Source organism: Triturus cristatus, chromosome 11, assembly GCF_964204655.1.
Source record: "Triturus cristatus chromosome 11, aTriCri1.1, whole genome shotgun sequence".
NCBI classification, from domain to species: domain Eukaryota; kingdom Metazoa; phylum Chordata; class Amphibia; order Caudata; family Salamandridae; genus Triturus; species Triturus cristatus.
Genome location: NC_140594.1, coordinates 848,785,926 through 848,809,581, shown reverse-complemented (window position 1 = coordinate 848,809,581; position 23,656 = coordinate 848,785,926). Strand labels below are relative to the sequence as shown.

Below are 23,656 nucleotides of genomic sequence, written 5' to 3'. Positions count from 1 at the left end.
AAGAGGATTCTTTTAATACAGATTGTGTTAAATTGTTTGTATTCTCCAGATTGAGCAGTTCGCAATACCATAATTGTCCAAACAGAAACCAGTCAAATGAATGCAGTCATTAAAATAAAAGGGTTATTTTACTTTTAATCATGACTTCAGATGAACATTTACAGACCTCTAGGTGATAATGAATGTGGGGATGAGCAATGGATGGCACAGTAGACTAGATCAGCTGTGCTGTTCTTTTTGTCATACATGACAAAAACATTTTCAACATAAAACATTTACGTATCAATTGTTGTTTCTTTGGAACACAATGTTTTTAATCACAATGGATGCAATAATATTGTGTTTAAGTATGTTTTGTCTATGGAATCTAGTATTGTGATAAACGTGATCAATACAAGAAGATTCATCTTGAAAGCTCAGTATGTATGTACTATACCTGCTGTTCTTTTCGGATACCAATTTTGCCTTCAATAACCGATTTTCCACAAAATACATGTCAATTCGTTTTCTTAACTAATGAAAAATCCTAAAGAATTTTGAACTATTACCTGAAAGTGATTAATGAAGTACTCCAATTGGTCCTCCCAAGCCACCTCACCTCAATTTTATAATCTATATCCCAAGCAAGTTTTCATGTAGAACAATTCCAACAAAACAAAAACAGCTTTAAGAGTGGCAATAGGCCAGGTTTTCAAAGTCATACACAACCCTATAGTACCTTTGAATGTAAATCTATGTAAGATAATATCATTCGAATACCTCCTCCAAGTTACTTTCCCTACCAACAATCTTAACCCATTACCTTTCTTGGAGAGGTAGTTCATGCTGTTGGCGACCGCTGCAGTTTTCTCTTTGGAGTCCAAAACAGTAAATCTCGCATAATCATCCACAAAATGATTATCTGCTCAGAAGAAAACAAAGGTATTATAATTAAGATACAAACCAAGAAGAAATGCCCACACTGCATCATAGAAAGAAAATGTGGCACATGATCTAATAAAAAAAAAAACTCCTTCACAACTTATCATTACTGTAGCAAGCTGGCTCTGTATATACTGTACCAAAGTAAGGTATAGTGTGCACAGAGTCCAGTGGATCCCCAAAGGTTTACAGAGGTTAAAGTAGATAATACTTTACTCTCTATTTGTGGTAGAGTGGGTGAGCAGTAAGGCTTTATCAGAGGGCTGTGTTAAGCATTTATTGTACACACTAAGACAAGAAATGATTTCACACACTCAAAGACTGAACTCTGACCAGCTGTTTTGTATAAAAACTTTTCTTTGTTGCATTTTTATTTATAGAACCAAGCAGGACTTGGTACAGGTAAATGTGATTGTACTTTTTAAGACCGATTGTTAAAAAGCAAGCTGGACGAAGAATGACTTTTCTTACAGTTTGGTAAAATGTGCAAATACAGTTGTAAGTACTATTGGATTACATTTGATTACTTTTTCTACTCAGTGTGATATGCCTAGTTATCACACTGGGACATTTTTGGGATAAATGGTAAGTAAGTCAGTTTTTCTTAAAACAAAGGTTTCTTAGGTTTTCATACAATTCTTAACTCCATACTTTCAACTTTTTCCACAGAATAAAAGCCCATGCAGGCCTACAGGAGAAAATAAGGTTATCAGTTTGAAGGTGAGTGATTGGTCATGGGAGTTGAGTTTCTGGGATTAGAACCAGGGTTCCCCCAGGGTCAAGATGCACTCAGAGCACCTGCACAAGGGCGGCCGGGTGCAAAGTGCTGAGGCCCAATGTTATCCAATGGGTGGATAAGGGGCCTTCAGCTGTTGGCTGCTCACGGGCACACCACTTGGATTTGGGAGCAAGCTCCTTGATTTTAGCTCAGGGAAAAGGGGCATCCGATTTAGCACACAAGGTGCACCCATAGGGGCGGCCAGGTGCAGAGTGCTGATTCGGCATCTGTTGCCCTGTTTTCAATGAGAGTTGCCGGTTTGGGGTTTTGGCTGCAGGCTCAATCCAGGAAGTCTTACTGAATGAACCAACAGCTGGGCAGGAAAGTTGGAGGGCTTGGGGACGTAGGTGCACCCCAGGTCCACTTCTCCAGAACGGTGGGATACAGGGGTGCCTTTTGAGGTTGGATTTCACCTTACTGGGTCACTTGCTGTAGGGGGGGGGTCCTCTGTACAGAGACGTCTAAGGGTGGCACAATATGTGCTGCAGCCCTTAGAAGCTTGCCTGGTCACAGTGCCCTTGGTACCCATGGTACCTTTTACAATGGACTTGCATGTGGCCAGAGAGGTGAAAATTGGGAGCTCAAAGGTATAGTTTTGGGAAAGAACACAGGCACTGGTAACCTGTTCAGCAGGTGCCCAGGGCACATCAAGTCAAAGTGCATAAGAAATCTGACAGAAAGTGGGAGAGTTACTGCAACAGATACCCACTTTCCTAGAATTACTGTTCTTGGAATGCCACTGCAAACAAACTTTCTTAAAGGGCAAATAACAGATTCTAAGACTTTCATAGGCACATAAAGGGGGAAGAGATCTGATCTTAGCCAGCTTTTTATAAATATATTCATGCTCATTATTTTCTGATTGTTTCTCAGTCAGAAAAACAATTTAAGGAGGCAGAATCTGAAAACTGCTACAAAAAGGGCTTCTCTCCATCTCTTTAATGATGTAATTCAGAGAATGAACATCTCTTCAAGATATCTGGCAGAGATGGTACTACCTGAATGTACTAACCAAATAAATTAGTATTCTACAAAATCAATGTCATGCCGATATCCCAACTAAACAAATGGAAGCAGGATGTTTTCTTTTCTACAACACTGCTTCTCTTTTGCCACGTTCTTCAGTTCTCGCGACCCGACAAAGCTTTCCATGCTAAAAATGAAAGTGAACATGACTAGGGGAAGATTGCACACAGCACTGTAAGGACCAATAGAATCTAAACAAACACATATTTAAACCTGTCTGGAGAAGTGATAATAGTGGGGTGTGAGAAAGTGGCTCTGTATATACTGTTCCCTAATAGGTACAGGGTGTACAGAGTCCACAGTCCCCCAGAGGCTGATAGAGGTCAAAGTTAGGTATGACCTTACTCTCAAAAGTGGTAGCTTGGTCGAGCAGTAAGGCAGTACCAGAGGACAGTGTAAATCATGTATTGTACACACTCAGTCAGCAAATGGTTCCACACACTCAATAACTGAACTCTAGGCCAATGGCTTATATATATAAAATATATGCTTGTTTTATTTTTAGAACCACAAAGGGGATAAAAATATACTTTCTCAGAATGAGAGGTTGAATATAAATACATTTGTCTTAAGCAATAGATTTATATAAACAGTCACAGTTGGTTGCAATAAACAATCCTATTTCCTAAACATAACAATGCATTGAGCTCAATGGTAAATTCAGGTTATTTGTAATTAATTACTTTTCAGATTACTTTTGGAATTCCAGGTCTGGCTCCTAGATCCAGCCTTGGGTCAGTATTCAGAATCAAGTGATGAAAGTCGACTTAATAACTGTAATGATTTTTAAATAATATTTAGCTATTTCAAAAGTTAGCACTTAGAAAATATTTCAAAGAAAACATTCAATGGATCTCTATGGCAAGAAATTCAAATTGCAGGTAGAGTACTTTGTCGTTACTTTAGTAATCCAGGACTGGGTACCTAGGCCCAGGACTGGGGTCCTTATCAAAAACAGGTAAGTAATTTCGTTTGCAGAAATGGTACGATTTTAAAAGAATATTTCAAATTTGCAAAAATAGACACTTAGAAGAAAATCCACAGAAAAGCAGACAATGGTTTCCTATGGGAGAAAAATGAGTTCGAGGTAAGTATAGTTGTGGACACTTTTCAAAGTCAGGGCTGGGCACCAAGATCCAGCACTGGGAGCTCACCTAGGAGCAGGTGAGTAAATTCGTTTTTGTCACTTGGCTGATTTTTGGTGAATATTTGCAGTTTTGAAAAGTTCACACTTAGAAGATTTTTGAAGAAAAAGCCAGTCAATGTTACCCTATGAGGAAAATGAAGTTAGCGGTTTAAGGGTAAGTACTCGACTGGCAGAGTTGAAATTCCGGGCATAGACTCAGTGGTCCCCCAGTGTCAGGTAGGTACAGTTGGTTCACCCTCAGCGGTTTCAGGACGGCCGGGTGCAGAGAGAGTTAGGCCCAATGTTATCCTATGAGGGATAGGGGGGCCTTGGTTGGTGGCTGCTGTCTGGCAAGCCACGCGGCTGTGGGAGCTGGGCTCCTGGTCACTTACTCAGGGCAAGTGGGGAAGTAGGTTAGTGTAGAGAGTGCACTGCCAGGGCCACTCGGGCGGCTGGGTGCAGGGTGCTTTTGAGCCTTCGGGCGCTCAATGGGAATGTTCCGGTTTGGAAAAAGGCTGCAGGCTCGGGGACGAGGATGTTTCAGGTGCCACCACCACTTCGAGAGGTAAGTTGGGTAGTTGTAGGTTAGGTGGGTACCCCGGGATTGGGCACAGGGGGCCGCAGGGCGCCGGGTGCAGGGGTGCCTTTTGACGTCGGGAATCTTACCCTCTGGTTGATCGCGGTTGGGGTGGCACTTGGTTCTGAGGCTGCAGGCTTCTTCCGGGATGTCGAGGGGGGTCCTTGGGTGCCGGACTCGGGGTCACAGTCGCCGTGGGGTCGTCCTCGGGGTCTTTGTCCACTCTGGCACTGGCCAGGCTTGGCTGGTGCAGAGTGTGTTGGGTCCGCGGTTCCGCGCTGCTGCCAGGGGTTAAAAATAGGTTTCTTGAGTAGAGCCTCTACTCATGGGAGTCCCAGGGGCTTAGAGCCAAAAGGTAGCCAGGTCCTCCGGGGTTGGTGAGGTTGCTGGCCACGAGAGATGCCGCGCTGGTGCAGGTTCGAGAGTCGACAGGCCGGTAGGGCTGGGGCCAAAGCAGTTGGTGTCTTCTTCTCTTTTTAGCAGCTGCAGGGCAGGTCCTTGTTCTTCTTGCTCTTCTTGTAGTTTTCTATCTGGAAACTGGGGAAGGAAGGTTCAGGGGGCCCCTAAATACTAGATTTAGGGGCGTTAAAGGTAGGTGAAGGCCAGGGACCAATGGGTCCTTGTCCTGGGGTGGGTCCACCCCCTATCCTGCCTCTCTCCTGTGGGAGGGGGGCAGTAGCCTGATCCTGATAAGGTAGGGCCTCCCATCTCCAAGATGGCGAGAGCCCGGAGATGTGCTTCACCTCGCCTCCCCCACCTGAGGTGTGGGGTGGGCAGGCTGGCACATCCCCTGTCCTTGTATGGGGTTTCCGGCCAAGCTTCCCGCCAGAGTGCGGGGTTGCAGTGGCCTGGGGAAACTCCAACTGGCGGCATGCCTTTGAAGCTTCCCTTTGCTCATCCTGGGGGAGGAGATTTCTCACCTCACCCAGGATGTGCATTGTTGCAGGCCCGGGAGAGCAGGGGCTCTCCCACCCAGGGGTCCAGCAACGTGTCTGCTGTGTGGCAGCCTGGGCAGCCTCAGAGCAGACGTGGATTGTAGGTTAGCTGTAAGGGGGCATCTCTAAGATGCCCTCTGGGGTGCTTAGTACATTAAATACCACACTGGCATCAGTGTGGGTTTAATGTGCTGAGAAGTTTGATACCAAACTTCCCAGTCTTCAATGTTGCTATTATGGTGTTGTGGAGCTCGTGTTTGACGAGCTCTCAGCACCATGTACTTGTAAATGGCAGCACTGTACTTACAGTGCCCAGGAATGGACCTGGGTACTGTAGGGGCACAGGGCTCCTGCTCCTGTGCCCACACCATAGGCATAAGGCACCCAGCCAGAGGGGTGGCTGACATATGCTTTGGCAGTGTAGGTGATGGGCATGGCACACAGAGATGTGTGCCATGTCGACTCTTTGTTTTGTCCTGCGCCCAGACACTCAGCCTGCAAAGGCAGTGTGTGTGTGTAAGGGTACAGGGCCTCTAAGGGTGGCACAATGAGTGCTGCAGCCCTTAGAGGCCTTCCCTGGTCACAAGGCCCTGGGTACCTAGGGTACCATTTACTAGGGGCTGACATGTGGCCAGGGTTTGCCAATTGGGAGTTTGTATTTTAGGGAAGGAACACAGGCCCTGGGCACCTGATTGGCAGGAGCCCAGGGCACAACAAGGAAAAGTGCATCAGCTATTAGGCAAAAAAAGGGGGGGGGGTTACTGCAACAGAAACCCACTTTCTCACATGGGGTGATAGTTGGCAGGTCTGATCAGCTTTGGTATAATATGTCAAAGGCATGATAACCGCTTCATCTGCCAACAAAATATGCACAGGGTTTTAGGGTGTCCAAGATTTTAGGCATGACCCAACTAGGTAGGACTTGCCCAACTGGAGTTTATTTGCCTTGAGAAGATAAGGAGCAATTGAGCAAACCCTACTCTTAACTGTCCTCACTGAATGAATGAATACCTTCTTATATGGCGCATGGCTACCCTAGAGCATCCCAGCGCTGTCAGGCCCAAGGACATTATCAAGCATTAGAGGATGTTATTAAACAAGAATGTCTTTAGTTGCTTCCTGAAGGCAGTGTGATTTAATTCATGCCTGATGTTGTCAGGGAGTTTATTCCATTCTTTAGCTGCTAGGACCGAGAGTCGACGGCCGCCCATGCGGGCCAGCCTGACCTTTGACACAACAAGCAGATTGCGTTGGTTAGATCTAAGAGATCTAACCGAATGATAACGACGAAAGAAAGGATCCAAAATGGGAGGGCCAAGGTTGTGAATGGACTTATGTGCCAAACACATAGTCTTAAACACAATCCTTTCATGGATTGGAAGCCAATGGAGCAATCGAATTGAGGGCTTTGCTGATGACCGTTTGGGGACTTTCATGAGTAAGCGAGCTGCACAGTTCTGTACAGCTTGCAAAGTTTTTGTTATAGTTGCTGAAGTCCCCCGATAGATAGCATTAGCATAGTCCAGTCGCGAGAGAACGAGCGACAGGACTAATATACGTCTGGCTTCAAAAGGAAGCAGGTCTAGGACTTTTTTAAGAACTCTCATAAGCCCATAACAGGTCGCGGCTACTTTGTTAGCCTGATGCTGGAAGTTCAGGGCAGAGTCCAGCCAGACCCCCAAACTTTTTATTTTGGTCTTAGGCTTCGGAGGGGGTCCAAGACACTGCGGCCACCAAGGGTCCAAATTGATTGGGGCTTTATAGCCCAGCAGCATAATGTCCGTTTTGGCTCCATTTAGCTTTAAACAGGACAAGGTCATCCAGTCAAGGACATTGGAGAGACAAGGGGTAAGATTGTTAATCCCCTGATGTAAAGTATCGTCTCTCACAAGGGAAACAACCAGCTGCGTGTCATCGGCGTAGGTGACAAGCTGAATTCCCCAAGGAAGCACCACCACCACTGCGCTCAGGGAGACTAGAAGAAACCTGATCCTTTCAAAGGTTGAAAAGTGCCTGATCATTTCACAAACTGTGACTGCTATTACAATTGCTATTTCACTCATTTAGTGAAAATGAACAGCACAAGGTAACAGAGAGAACTTTAAAAGGTTGCAGGGATGGATTGCTAATTGTACGATGTGCATTACAGGGCCTGAATTGGTGTGCATCAATTATTTTTTAAAGTAGCGTTTATATTTTCAGACAAAGAAACAGTAACATTAACTGAAAGCAAAAGAGTGGAGCTACACACTTCAGCAAAGGCATATACAATACAATCAAAATAATATTAATATCCCATTACCCCTGATATTCAGATTGGCACGGACATGTTGGGGCATCAACAAACCTCTTCTTAGCCCATTGAAGGCTCGCCCACAGAGAGAGAGATCAATCTTAGTCAAGAAAATGCACACAAACTTGCAAAACCCCTATTACACCATTGCACACAGCAGCGGCAGTAGAATGAAAGCTCAATTCAGCACAAACATTCTGTAAGAGATAAAATCTTAGCTCTACACACTTCAGGAAAGGACTCTAAATGTCTCTTTGGCATGATGCAGTGAGAGGCAGTGAAGTATATTTGTCTGACATTTAATTGTAATGGACCAGACCCAATCAGCCAAAGTGTGAGACAGTCCCCTGCCTAGTTTACAATGAAGCATTCAAGCAGAAGATGGGTGGAGAACTTCAATAGTTGAATAATGCTACTGAGGTCAAAGTAAAACAAATTTGCACAGTGGACACCAGACTGTTAGAATGTTAGTTATGCGAACGGGCAAAGATTGAGGGCATATGTAAATTAATAGTTGTATGGTATAGTTGCCAGTGGCTGGCAGTGTGTATGAAATCTTTGCAGAAATTGTATGAAGGCTATTGGTGTATCAGAGTCTTGAGAGCTTCTTCCCATTGATGGCATACAAGGATGACAATGGCCAATTTTGTGGTAGTGTGAACGAGCAGTTTAGGCTTATCAGAGGGTAAGGTTAAGCATTTCTTGTACACACAGAATCAATGACAAGAAGTAACTCGAGAACAATTTGTAAAAATAACATTTTTATAGCATTTTAGACACCAAGATTATCGGAATCAGGTATATACTTAAGACATTATCAAATTTTACAGTACAAACAGTAGAAAATGACAGCTGCCAGATTTGAGGCATCAGCCTCAAATGCTGTAATGTTATTCTATGGGAGAAACATTCACTGCATAGACACATTTACAGACTACTTACAGGACTGTTCTTCTGGACTTAAGGTAAGTAGGGGCCAAAGTTCAAGAAAGCTCCAAGAGTTCAAGTTTATCTGCCCTAGGGTGTCCGGGTGCAGAGGTGCTTTATTCAGAGGTAGCCTAGAACACAACGCGTTAAAGTCAATCGGAAAAGTACCTGTAGGAAAGAGGCTCCAAGGGTGGACTCGGTGACCAGTCCGGCAAAACCCACGGGGCTAGGCTCTTGAGGGTCCCAGGACCACAGAGAGAGACAGTCTGTTTACGTGAGCCCGGGTCAAGGAGCTCGGGTGCAGAGAGGTTTGTCTGCCGGGTTGTTAAGTTAGAGGCGCGCTCGTTGTCCCTGCAGAAGAGGCAAAAGAAACGCAGCAGGCCAATCGTGGTGTGGGGCTGCCTTCTCAGCGTCCTCAGATGTGCAGGTAAGTATTGGCGGCGGTGGTGGTGTTCTGACTGAACACAAACAAGCCTTGGTGATTGCAACTGGCTCCGGTACCTTGGGTTTTGCTTCAGGTAGCTCCTGGGAGTCCTGGTGCCTCCAAACTTGGCAGGGAAAAGGATCTGACCTTATGGAGCACAATGACCTCTTGCTGGAGTGCTGCTCCCTCTATGGGTGCGGGGTCGACAGAACTGTGTGCCGGGCAGCTGCAGTCGGTGCCTGCTGGGGCAGGGGAGTGGTTCCTCCACTCCAAGGGAGATGTTGCTGAGATGAGGAAGTGCTGGGCAGACCTCCAAGGGTTTGGGGAAGTTGATCCTCTTCTGGACTAGAGGCGGTGTCTGTGACTGTCAGGACAGCAGCAGTCAGGCAGGGTTTTGCGCCAAAGTTGAAGCTGGTTTACAGTTATCACGTCTACAGCTCTTCTTTGTCCTTCAGGCAGACAAACCTGAGTTCCTGGTGTCAGGGTAATACATAAATACTACAATGAGGGGTGTTAAGTGGAGTGAAGTGTAGTAGCCACTAGGCTGCTTTCCCCTGGGGTCACTACACCACCAAATGACCACTTCCTGTGGGGCGTGGGCATGACCTTGTCCCAGAGTTCCGAATTCCAACAAAGACTAGATGGTGGAACCCTTCTTTCGTGGAGAACATCAGGTAGCCCGCTTTAGGGGTTTGACTAGTCTGGTTGTGCAACATGCACACTGCATAGCTAGTTTCCCACCTGTCCTGGGTGGCAAATGGGCCTCAAGCAAGGGATGGCAACTCCCAGATCTGGTGGAAGCCGGGGACTTTGAAGGCCCTAGTCTTGATATGCTAAATACTAGCCATCCTGCTGGAGGTGTGAACATCATCCTCCGGAGCAGGCATTGTTTCTGCCCTCAGAGATTGCAGGCTCCCACCTGCAGGGATTGAGAAACCGGTCTGTGGTGGCAGGCTGGATGAAACCAATCAGCCTGCACACTCGATAATGGTAGGTTTTTCAGGGGGTACCTCTGAGGTGCCCTCTGGGTGCATCTCATGTTAAATCTAGTACAGTCAACTGTTCAGATTTATGAAGACAAGGTGCTTGATACCAAACAATGCTTGAAACCAAACACTATAGGTTTCAGTAAGGCCATCATGTAAGTTGGGTAACTCATAATGACACCAGTGCCCAGTGCATATACTTAATATGGCTTCTCTGTCCACTTGCGTCATCTAGTAATTGAACTAGACAACATTGGGGCATATCTGCTTATGCTGATATGTCCTCAGATGTTATATAATGCACCCGGCCTTAGGGCTACAGGCCAGCTGTGACTTACAAATATTATATGCAGTGACTTTGGCATGGCACACCGAGTGTGCCACGTCGTGTTTACACATGATTTGCACCGTGACAGGGAGTCTGCAATGGCAGCCTGAAGAACAAGTTACTTACCTTTGGTAACGCTTTTTCTGGTGGATACAGTATCTGGCTGTGGATTCCTCACCTTGTGAATATCCCCTGCGCCAGCATTCCACGGAACTTTTCTCCCCAGCACTCCACGTCGACGTGGGCGACGTCACAATGCGCCGGCTCCGCACGCGACTCCGATAGACGTCACCGGAGCCATAAGAAGCCCACGTCGGCGTGACGACGTCAGTTCCGCCCCTTTTTTCCGTGCCTTCGAGGCACATGGACGGACTGACAGCAATAAACATACACAGCACACACAGTACACAATATGCAAAGCAACACACACATTGTGAAGAATAAATAAAAAGGCAAAAGAAAGACATAATGCCTCTGGCAGTAATAAATACATCTTGAAATACCCGTAAACTGAAACATTAGCAACAGGACATCAAGCATAGAAGGACGGACAACGGGGAGGCGGGTGGGTCAGTGAGGAATCCACAGGCAGATACTGTATCCACCAGAAAAAGCGTTACCAAAGGTAAGTAACTTGTTCTTCTGATGGATACATCTGCCAGTGGATTCCTCACCTTGTGAATAGATTCCCACAGCAGTCCCCACTCCCGGAGGAGGGTGTCCATCCTTCTATACCAAAAAGTCCTGAAGCACAGAGCGCGCGAAGTGGCCCTCCCTCCTCATATCTGAGTCCAAGCAATAATGCTTCGCGAAAGTATGGAGGGAGGCCCACGTCGCGGCTTTACAAATATCCGCCACGGGAACACCCCGGGCCAAAGCAGATGTTGAAGACTTAGCTCTAGTAGAGTGAGCACGAATACCCTCAGGAGGAGTCTTACCAGCCAGGGCGTAGCAGATCTTGATGGTCAGTATAATCCATCTTGACAGCGTGCGCTTGTGCACCGCTTTACCTTTAGAACGACCAACGTAGCCAATAAAGAGCTGGTCATCAAGGCGAAAGTCCTTGGTTCTGCCCAGATAAAAACTCATAGCCCTCTTTGGGTCAAGGCGATGGAGTCTTTCCTCCTCCTTGGAGGGATGAGGGGGTGGATAGAAAACAGGGAGGGTAATAGACTGCCCCAAATGGAAAGGAGTAACAACTTTTGGCAGGAAGGCAGCCCTGGTCCTAAGAACCATCCTTTCAGCATGCAAGGTAAGAAAAGGAGGTTTGGAACTTAGAGCTTGAAGCTCACTAACCCTCCTTGCCGAGGTTATGGCAACAAGAAAAACCACCTTAAAGGACAACAGCCTCAACGGACAGCTATGCAAAGGCTCAAATGGGGACCCCATTAGAAAGGTTAAGACAAGATTAAGGTCCCACTGAGGCATTACAAATGGAGTGGGAGGAAACATGTTTGTAAGGCCCTTGATGAACCTCAGAACAACCGGAGATTTAAACAGTGAAGGTTGATCTGGGAGGCACAGAAATGCCGATAAGGCTGAAAGGTAGCCCTTGACCGTGGCCACAGCAAAGCCCTGCTGAGCCAAGGAAAGAGCAAACTGGAGCACATTGGAAAGATGAGCCTTTAAAGGGTCAATGGATCTCTCTACACACCATCTTACAAATTTTGACCACCTGTAGGAGTAAATGGACTTGGTGGAGTGTCGCCTGGCCGATAAAATAACATCCACCACATCAGGCGGGAGAGAGAAGGAGCTCAGGTTGCCCCGTTCAATCTCCAGGCATGAAGGTGTAAGCTCTGGAGGTGGGGGTGTAGAACCTGCCCCTCCGACTGCGAGAGGAGGTCTGCCCTCAGAGGGAGACGGAGCGGAGGGCACGAGGAGAGGTGGAGAAGATCTGTGTACCACACCCTTCTTGGCCAATCCGGGGCAATCAATATAACTTGGGTCCGCTCTTGGCGAATCTTCCTCAGAACCCGAGGAATCAAGGGTATGGGAGGAAAAGCGTAAGGGAGTCGTGAGCCCCAACTCAACTGAAACGCGTCCCCCAACGCCCCCTGCATCGGATACTGGAGACTGCAGAATGACGGGCAGTGCGCGTTCTCGAAAGTAGCAAACAGATCCACCCGAGGAGTTCCCCACGTCCGAAAGACGTGACGAACTACCTCCGGATGGAGCCTCCACTCGTGGTCGGCGGAGAACTGCCGACTGAGACTGTCCGCACGCACGTTCAGCACCCCAGCCAGATGATTTGCCATCAGACAAATCTGATGGTCCTGAGCCCAGGACCATAGACGTAAGCCTCTCTGCATAGACAAAGAGACCCCACTCCCCCCTGCTTGTTGACATACCACATCGCGGTCGTGTTGTCTGTCAGGACTTGAATCGACTGACCGCGAAGGGAAGGGAGGAAGACCTTGAGCGCCAAACGAATCGCCCGCAATTCCAGAAGGTTGAGGTGAAGCAACCTTTCCTCTGGAGACCAAAGTCCTTTGATCTCCAGATCCTCCAGATGAGCACCCCACCCTAAAGTGGATGCATCCGTTATCACTGTGGCCACAGATGGAGGTAGATGGAAGGGCCTTCCTTGTGATAGATTGCCCTTTACGCTCCACCAAGACAGATCCGCTGCAGCTTCACTGGAGATCTTGATTGACTCCCTGAGATCCCCGTTGTGCTGATACCACTGCTTGCGGAGGCACCACTGGAGCGCCCTCATGTGCCAGCGTGCATGGTTGACCAACAGTATGCAGGAAGCGAACAGACTGAGCAGGCGAAGGACCTTCAGAACTGGAACAACCGCTCCATTGTGGAATAAAGGGACCATCTCCTGAATGTCGAGAATCCTTTGAGGAGGAGGGAATGCTCGACACACAGTAGTGTCCAGTACTGCCCCTATGAACAGGTTGCGTTGCGAGGGCACCAGGTGAGATTTGGGCACATTGATCGAAAAACCCAAGTCGAATATCAGCTGAGATGTTACCTGCAGATGATGCTGCACCATCTCTGGGGACTCTGCCTTCAGAAGCCAGTCGTCCAGGTAGGGGAAAACTGGAACCCCCGACCTCCTGAGCTGAGCAGCCACCACTGCCATCACCTTCGTGAAGATTCGAGGTGCGGTAGTAAGACCAAACGGGAGGACCACAAACTGGTAGTGTTGTGCCCCAACCGTAAAACGGAGATACTTCCTGTGCGACTTCAGGATTGGAACATGAAAGTACGCGTCCTGCAAGTCGAGCGGCACCATCCAATCTCCTTGCTGCAACGCCTGAAGAACCTGCGCAAGGGTCAGCATCTTGAATTTCTCCTGCTTCAGGTAAAAATTCAAGATTCTGAGGTCCAGAATCGGACGCAACCTTCCGTCCTTTTTTGGAATCAGGAAATACCGGGAGTAGAAACCCTGACCCCTTTCCTGCTCTGGAACCACCTCTATCGCACCCTTCTGAATCAAGGCTAAAACTTCTTTCTGCAGGAGAAGCAGATGGTCTTCCGAGCAATAACCTTGGCAAGGAGGGTAAGGGGGAGGAAACTCCCGAAAGGGAAGGGCGTACCCAGTCTCTACGAGGTTCAAAACCCAAAGGTCTGTTGTAATAGATTTCCAACCCCGTAGAAAGTAGGACACCTGACCCCCCACAGGTCTTACATGATCCGGGATGGGGGATCTAGGACTGCTTCCCTGAAGCCTCATTGGGAGCAGAGGAGGAGGAGGAAGTAGAGGGGTTGCGACCAGATCCTCTCCGACCCTTTTGTCTCCCTCTATAGGACTTATAGAGGGGATTCTGCTGCTGTTGTTGCTGCTGCTGTTGGGGCTGCCGGTAAGAGCGAAAAGACGATCTTCCAAAACCCCTACATTTTCGAAAGGACGAACACCTAGCAGGAGCTTGCAGACCCAAGGACTTCGCAGTCTGCCTGCTATCTTTAAATCGCTGTAGGGCAGAATCCGCCTTTTCCCCAAACAGCTTCTGTCCGTCGAAAGGCAGATCAACCAGCATAGCCTGCACATCAGCTGAAAACCCAGAGGTACGGAGCCAAGCCTGCCTCCTTGCAGCAACAGATGACCCCATGATCCTTGCCACAGAGTTCGCAGTGTCCAACCCTGATTGGATAACTTGTCTGGCAGCCGCCTGAGTGTCTGCCACAACCTCCAAAAAGGACGACTTATCCCCTTCAGGCAACTTAGGGGCCAAAGACTTAATGGAGTCCATTAGTGCATGCACATAACGTCCCAACAGGCATGTGGCATTAGTTGATTTTAACGCCATACTCCCCGTGGAAAAGGTCTTCTTGGCTGCCTGATCAACCTTTTTAGATTCCCTGTCAGCCGGAGACTGAGGGAAGGCACCCGAAGCATGCTTGGAACATGAAGCCTGCACCACCAAGCTGTCCGGAGATGGATGAGTGGACAAGAAGTCAGGATCCCCTGGTGCAACCTTGTATCTTCTTGCCACCTGCCTACACACCGCCGGAGATGAAAGGGGTTTCTTCCACACCTCCAGGACCGGCTCCAAGATGGCCTCATTGAAAGGCAACAAGGGCTCTGATGACGAAGTTGGAGAATGCAACACCTCTGTGTGCAAGTTGGATTTGTACTCCACAGAAGGCAGCTGCAAATCCAAAAGTTCTGCCGCCTTCTTGATTACCACATGATAAGGAGCCAATTCCTGAGGCGGAGAAGACCTGGCAGACGCATGCTCCCACTCTGGGGTTGTATCCAAACCACTAGCCTCATCAATACCTTCGAAATCATCCGAGGAAGAGTCAACCTCCCCTTCTTCCACATCCATCCGATATCTCTTTTCCTCCAACACCCTCTGGGCCTCCCTCCTCGACCGGATCCGAGGGGTCGGCGTCGATGAAGGCTCCGAAGTACGCTGGTCCTTCCGAGGTCGAATCGGATCCCCAGGCGGCGCCGGAAACTGCCAAGATGGCGCCATCGGCATAAAGGGCATAAAGGGGGCCTGAGCATACTGCTGCGGCACCCCTAGTGTAAATGCCATCGGACCCACGGGACCAGTTGGTGCTCCGGATGGGTAGGCCGCCCTATTAAAAATGCCATACATAGCATTTAAGAAACCGGTAGAATCAGTACCTGGAGCCGGGAACTGAGGAAAAGGAACAGGCCCTGTACCTCCTTGTGGAGTCACCGGCATCGGCTCCACAGTATCCTCAACCGGAGCCTCAGACTCTTCATGCACCGGAACAGACTCCTCCTGCTCATCTTCATGGAAGGAAGCATCCGACTCCACCCGTTCCGGAGTTGACTCCTTAGACGGATCCGATGACCGCGTCGGGGACTGAACCGGAGTCTGCTTCTTCGAAGGAGAACACCTCGGTGACTTCAAAGGTGATGGAGAAGGAGACAAGCATTTGCTCCGGCGTCAAAGGGGCGAAGCCGACCTCGACCTCGACTTCTTGGACCTCGAGGACCGACCTCGAGAAGAATGTTTCCTCTTCTTGTGGTGCTTCTTCGACCTCGAAGACTTCGATGTCGACGACCCCCTCTTCGACTTCTCCTTCTTCCTTCCTCTCTTCTCCTCACCGATCTTCATGAAGAGCTTAGTCTTCCTCTCCTTGAGTGCCTTCGGGTTCATGCTTCTACAGCATCCGCACTCCTCCATATCATGTTCCGAAGAGAGGCACCATAAACAGTTCTGGTGTGGATCAGTCATTGACATCAGACCTCCACATTCCCTACAGGGCTTAAATCCCGACTTCCTAGTCGAAGACATACTGGATTCAACAGATTAACACGGCTAAATTACAAAGTAGCCAACGAGCACTGGAAAAAAAACGTTGCGCGTCGAAGGCGCGGAAAAAAGGGAACTGACGTCATCACGCCGACGTGGGCTTCTTATGGTTCTGGTGACGTCGATCGGAGTCGCGTGCGGAGCCGGCGCATTGTGATGTCGCCCACGTCGACGTGGAGTGCTGGGGAGAAAAGTTTCGTGGAATGCTGGCGCAGGGGATATTCACAAGGTGAGGAATCCACTGGCAGATGTATCCATCAGAATGCAATTTATAAAGTGGGGGTCCCTTAAGTTGACAAAATAATTAATGTTGCAGCCCTTCTTTAATACTCATGCCCTAGGTACCAGTGGTACACTTACTACAAACATACAGGGGTGCTGAAGTATGTGCCACTGTGTTACAATTAGACCTCTTTCCTTTTTTTTTTAGGAAAAGAGCACTGGTACTGGGGCCTGGTTAGCAGGGACCCGGTGTACATCAGTCGAAAAACATGAGTACCAGTGGCAAAAAGTGGGGGAGACCATGACAAAAAGATATGGTCAGGTAGTACATGTATGTGCAGAGGAAGAGAGACAGTTTTGACCAATATAAGAAAATAAATCAGCACAAGATGAATCGTCCTCAACTGTAACATCCTGAAGTGGTACTTCTCAGACCACAACTCTCATGCAACTTGTGCCCTGAATGTACCTGTGGATGCCCTTCACCTCAAAGCCATGACCAAAGTTTGGGAAGGAACCAATGGGGAAAAAGAAACTCCGGTCAGAAGATTTTGTTTTTCCAGCACCATCACTCATGTGACTGCTGGGCATTGGAGAACTACTGAACTTGGTCAATCAAGTTCCCCCGACTTGCCTGCAAAGGTATCATATGGAGTCCATAGAGCCCAGTAGAAGACAGTCGACTGACTGAAGAAGAGTGATCCACACAAATTTAAAGTCATTCCTGACAAATGGAAAGGCCTTCTCTTGCGAAAGAGAGACATTTAGTCTTTACATGTCTACATCTGTACTTACATATTGAATACACCGAGTTGGATGTAATGTTGATTTTTTGAAACTTAAATGAATGTCACGATTACTAAGAATGCCTACGGTCGACTGAAGATCTTGGAAAAGTCTTTGATGAAAAAAGGTTTTGATCACTCATTTAAATATGAGCAAATCAACGTTCTTTTCCTGTAAAGAGAATGTGGATCAACTACATTAACCTCTCAGGAAGCTCTTAAAGCAGAATTGAAAAACGCAACACTATGTATGATAGTGTCACAAATTCTTACATCTTACACAAGCTAGTAGATAAAAAATAGGCTTTCTGCAGACCTATTGCACAAATTCAAACCCCTTGCTGAAGAGGAAAAATTTGATGAATTGGCGACCTACCGAACTATTGCATTTTGACCCACTTTTCACTCTCTTTGGGTCAACAATTGGGCAAACATATGACTTGACTTTTCTTTTTTCTTTATATTTTTTATAGAATTTTGCATTGATATTAGTGATTTCACAATGACACAGTACTGATACATAGTGAATCCACCCATAGGAGACTGCCACATTGTAATCGCTGAAAAACACTGCAACATACAACACCCAACAAATATCACCCCCCCCCCCCCCATAGCAATATTGTCCGTGCCGCAATCAAGGGTAACAATATTCTGTGGTAGACGAACACAATACCATGGGTAGCATGACAAATCACCACACAGTCCAATCTTGCTCACGCTAATCGCTCTGCATCAGATCATCCAGAGTGTAGTGGGAACTCCATTTACACCATATTTTATGGAACTTTCTGGGACAGCCCCCGTTTAGATAAGTCACCCTTTCAGCTATCATGTACATGTCCATAGATTTTCTCCATTCCTCAGCCGGTAGGGCTCTCTGCAGATTACCAGTGGCGGGCTATATCCCTTTTAGCCACTACCAAAGCAAGGTTGCTGACTATTAGCTGGGTTCATGGCAAATCAATGTCACAGGGAATCCCTAGAACAATGAACCTAGGGTCCATAGGGAGGGGAGAGTAAATCGTAGCAGAAGATTCCCTTGTGATGGCTCTCCAGTATATTTGGATTCTGGGGCAACTTCAGACTGTATAGAAGGAGCCTTCAGTGTCAGCACATCGTAAGCAGGAGGGGTCAGGCGCTCTGCCCATGGCAAGAAGTCGTGGTCTATCATAGTAGACTATGTAGGACTTTAAACTTAATTAGCCAAAGCTATGCCTTTATTGCTACTTCACAGGGATGCATCAGGACTGCCTCCAAGTCAAAATCCACCATCTCCCCATCATCCATCTCTCACTTACCTCTTACGCCTTTCAGCTTATCAGGTTTATTATTAAGGAGGGTTCAGTACGTGGAGGAGATCGCCAGTTTCAGTAGGCTAGACCCACTGCAGACAACTTGGAGCATAAGAAGGCTGTGCCAATGCATCAACATTAGATGTTGGCAAGTCAATGCATTGTCCACAAGAGGTTGATATTATTCTGGTGATGAATATGGCATCACAAATCCCTTTCTAGGACATTGGGTACAATGGTGAACCAACTTTAGTTTCAACAAGGAAAAATCTTTAAAGACTTGGACTCCCTTTTCCCCCTCAAAACATCAAGAGGTTTCTTGACATGAAATAGAGTCTCAATTTTGATTCCCTGTGACTCTGAAACGTGGGAATTTTAGAACACTGGACGTTTTCCCCCTAACTACTCATGACATACACTCCATGATGTTAACCAAGATCTCATGGTGCAGTCCACTCTCCTCCTGAAATGACAGATTGTATCATGAGAGGGAGAGGAGGGACCCGTCCAAATCTGATGTAGATGCCACAGGAGAAACTCTCATTCTAATGTCCCCTTCCATAGCCCTGAGGCAAACACCTTCCTTAGCTCAAAGCCGCAATGAGAAGAAAAACCTGCATTTCTCCCTCCTGGGGATCATGAGAAAATGCTGAGTCTCGAAGTTCTGAAATGGTAAAGAGAGCTAGCACTGTTCTACGTGGTTTAATAGGACACCATTCTCTTCTTTCATTTAAACTAAATGTCACCACTTTAACAGTTGTGATTTTAGACAGATACAATATCACCTGCAAATGCAACACACCATAATTTATTGGAAATGCATAACTCTAAATACTACTCCAGCCAAGGCATGCAGTAGACTATCACATCATCCAAACAAATACAGTTTGGGTTTGAAAAGATAGTACTTGCTACGTCAACTACTGCCTGTGCTGAGGAAGGGAAAGGATGGAGGTGTGTGGCAACAGAAACAAACTGGTCTCCCAGAATTGAATGCAAGCCTCAGTTCAGTGGCATAGGTCTGCACCACCCGCTACTGGTAGAATAGGTGCTTTGAAAGCTTATACAAGGATGGAAGTTTAAGTATTAACAACTAGGAAGGAGCACAAAAAGGAGGCAATCTGTGCCAGAACTGCAACAACAGAGATTCTACTCACTGGAAGCGGTTAGGTCCAAGTACTGCCTCTCTGGTCCCAGGACTCTGGCATTGATCCTGGGAACGACATTGGGCTGGCTCATGATGTACTCCACAACATCCTGCTCATTTGTCAATTCACCCTTTTTCAAAGACAAGCAATAATGTTAGACAGCATATCACATCATACCAAGTCAGTTGCTGTTTGTCTAGTGAATCTCAAACAGTTGTAAATATAACTCTGCACAGCATTCCCAACATTAACTATGTTGACAGTTTCACCTGTTTAAATTGTTCCCATTTGCTAGGCTACCAATCAGCAAAAAAGGAAATACCTGCCTTAGATAAATATAGGCGGACTATCACACTATCATTTGGGGACAACTCACCAATGTCACCGAGTTATAAATTTCAAATAAACTTAAACAATGGAAACAATAACCTTAATAAATTGGAAATTGAGTATTTAATACAAAATCGATGCCAATAAATATCAACACATTTATGTACATAATTTCTGTAAATCCATATAATAACTACACTCCAGTAGATTACAATATATATTTTTCTTCATCCACAAACAATTACTCAGTCTCAACTACATGAAATGAAATTTTGTACTTGTATAGCGCACTGCTGCCCCAGCGACGGGGCGTCCTGGCGCTTGTACTCATACCGCTGTGGAACCCTTCCTGGCTTTCCGTGTGAAATGTCCACTCCTGGGCACCCCCAAGGTGAAGCCAGGCATCCCCAGCGCTGTTGGGGCCGTTGTGGAGATTAAGCAAGCTATTGCCCAGAGTTGCAGAGTGGGACCCATGATTAGAGTAGGCACCGAGGCGAGAAATATCAGGTCCGAGGAAATTGAGCCCACGACCCGCCAAGGCAGGAATTGAACCCTGGTCCCGGGCCAGATCTCTGCATCAGGGTCTGCCGCTCTAACCGTTGAGCCACATATCTCCACAACATCTGCAAGCATATCGTACACTGTAAACATCCATTTTTCCACTAACATACAATGTATCTTGATAGATGTCCACAACCAAAACAGGAGTAGAGACAATGTAACAGAACCAAAATGGAGCTGTCTTTGCTTGAGCGATTTAAATATAATTAATGGGTAGAGACATCTTATAAGTCTTTCATATAGATCCTAGATCAATCTTTATAAATGGAGTATTCAACTTCATATATATTGATATAAGCAACTCAATCAGATGTTGTGATCCTAATATTCCCGTTATAACATGCGCCGACGCGCGTTTCGGTGAGGAACGCGATAGTGGTCACACCTTGCTCAGGGCGCTCAAGTATAGTGTTTCAAAACTTGAGATATGGTGGGTAAGGGGGAACGAACAACAAATCCCAGAGTTGGCGTTAGACGCCGCCAAGGCTTTCGATAGGGTGTGCTGGGCCTACCTTTGGGAGGTGCTAGAGGAGATGGGCTTTGGTCCAATTTTTATTCACACTCTGAGAGGGTGTTATCAGGATGCCTCAGCTAAAATCCTCATCAATGGTCTACTCACTCCTAGCTTTGAAATTCAGAGAGGGACTAGGCAAGGTTGCCCTATTTCTCCCTTATTATTTGATCTATACATCGAGCCTCTGCCCAGGCTATAAGGCTAGACGAGACTATTTCCCCGTTTAAGACCCAGCAATATCGGTCTAAAATCGCATTATATGCGGACGACAATTATTTACACAGATAATCCCGAGACAACACTGCCAAAGCTTGGGGCCCTGTTGGAAGATTTTGGTTTAATTTCCGGTTATCTGGCTAACTCACAAAGACGGAGGTTATGTGTTGGAATATCGATCAGTGGAGCAGGGCCACCAGCAATAAATTTAAATATCTTGGCATTATAATTGTGAAAGATCTCGAAAAAATTCCATTAATAAATGTTGAAAAAATAATAAAAGAAATAGATCAGCTGTTCGCAAGGTGGAGGAATCTCCCCCTGACTATTTTCGGGAGAGTGAATCTAGTAAAAATTATCATTCTCCCGAAATTAACTTATTTGTTTAACGCGGTTCCTCTAGGTTTTCCTAAACACTCCATCTCAAAGGCGCAAAGTAAAATCGGGAGTTTCATCTGGGGGGAGAAGGGTGTTAGGCTATCTTGGAAAAAACTGAGGCACCGCTTAGCTGAAGGGGGTTTGGCCCTCCCCGATATCCGCTGCTATTTGGTCGCCTTTCAATTCAAGGCTATCAGGATGCTCCTAGGTGAACCAACTGCAAGTGCCTGGGGTAAACTGTTGGGGGAGTCGGTCACCACTGAAGGTGGGGGGCGTAAGGTAGGGTTCCTTTATAAGTTTGGTTCATCAAAATTCTTTAAACGAGTAAGGTTGAAGGTGATTAAAAATGCCTTGGAAGTCTGGTATAGCATTCGGTCTAGATGTGGAATAGGTTACTACTCTGATCAGGCTCCGATCTGGGACTACCCTGGGACCCCCCTCTGTCTTCAGGACAGTATGGCTCTCCCCATTAAAAGCGCCGGAGTTACCATATGGCCCGGCTTGGGGGATGAAAATGGTATACACCCTTGGGAGGTATTAAAAGCAAGAATAGGCTTGGGGTTTTCAAGATTTAAGTTCATCCAATTAAAATCCTGGTTTGAAACAGAAAAGGAGAATTTAAGGGGCAATGGAGAGGTGGAAGCTGTGCTTAAAAACACTCGTCAGCTGAAGAAGGAAATCGCACTTTGGTATAGGTTCCCGATTAACGCAGACGATGTAGGTATTCCACAACAGGTGTCAGCTTGGAATGACACTCCTTTTGAAGCTGATATCGGAAACCTTTTGGAACCTTCCCTGATCCTGCTCTATAAATATACAAACTCAGCCAGTTTGAAGAAAAATAATTTCTTTGTTACTAATCGAATCTACTATACTCCGGAGAAGATATCGAAATTTGCCCCAAACCCCGAACCGAGATGTCCTAGGTGCTTGCTCCTCAAAGCCAATGATATACATACCTTTTTTGAATGTCCCAAATTGGAAACATATTGGGAAGGGGTGTGTAGATATCTATGTAAGACCTTCGGAATTGATATTGTTTTGAATGGGTCTCTGATTTTTTTTGCCAATGACCAGGTGTCTACTGTTCATATGGAACAATCCCACAGAGGTCTGTTATGTATGATTTTGCTGGCCCGAAGGGAAATTTGTCTTAAATGGAAAGACCCCCCTCCCCCCGAAAGTTGAAGACTGGCTAAAGTCTGCACTGGCAATAGCTCGGCTAGAAATCATAAGATCCAGCCCCAGACCCCCCCACACTCTGGGCATCTTTTATACGTCTGGGTCTGGAATTGAGACTTTGTTGATTATATTCTGTCGATTTTATGGGTCTAATATCATGGTCCTATGATTAACACCTAAATCCCGGATGATAAAAGGGGATTGGTTGGATAACCTAAACCAGTGCAGGCGGTCGGAGGGTGCCCCGCTATCAACGCAGACCGGATATGTCCTGCTAGCAGTTTAAAGGTGAGATGAGGACAAAAAAAAACAACAAAAAAAAAATCCCAGAGTTAGATCATCTCAGATCATATAAATATATCTGAGTGCAGGGGCAGCAGCTCCCAAGATCGAGCCCATGCGCCAATCAGCAAATAACCATCCAGTTTCTTAACAGGGTATCTTGTGTTCTTAGTTAGATACACAAAATCCATTCAAGCCAATGTGAGCAGAGCTTAGAATTGGATTGCTAAAAACTAATACAACTGCTGTTTCCCATGAACGAAATTGCTCTGTGTATGGGCTCAAAATCGATAGACATGAATTATGCAAGTAACATGATGTGCTCAATGAGAGTGCTTTCACAGACTCGTAAATATGTTCTGATAAGGCCTCTCACAATTGCAACACGCAAAGAGATCGAAGTTGTCTATGAATGATTTGTGAATATCACTTTTAGGTTTATTCTGAGAGAGATATTTGAGACCTCACCACAATAAATATTGCAAGTAAAGCAAGATCTGTGTGTTTCCACTGTCAACGAGATAAAGTCCCTTTTGGAACGTCTATATCCAGCATGAGGATGTAGGCCTAAAATACAGATTGCCCTAAATCCTTCCAGCAAATACAGGAGGAGTTCCATCTTCATAAAACCCAGTTCTGCAAGTACCTCCAATTACACGATGCTCTTACCCCATT

At 46.5% G+C, this 23,656-nt stretch overlaps 1 protein-coding gene across 5 annotated transcripts in view; it reads right to left on the bottom strand.

The window, feature by feature from the left end:
- Positions 1 to 23,656, bottom strand: part of UGGT1 (UDP-glucose glycoprotein glucosyltransferase 1) — an 827,334-nt gene that overhangs the window by 442,994 nt on the left and 360,684 nt on the right. For all 5 annotated transcript variants that reach the window (XM_085634645.1, XM_085634646.1, XM_085634643.1 and 2 more), the window contains 2 exons: positions 19,528 to 19,648; positions 803 to 901 (listed from right to left, as the gene is read on the bottom strand). In XM_085634645.1, coding sequence (XP_085490771.1) covers positions 803 to 901; positions 19,528 to 19,648 — 220 coding nt within the window. The remainder of the gene's footprint in view (positions 1 to 802; positions 902 to 19,527; positions 19,649 to 23,656) is intronic.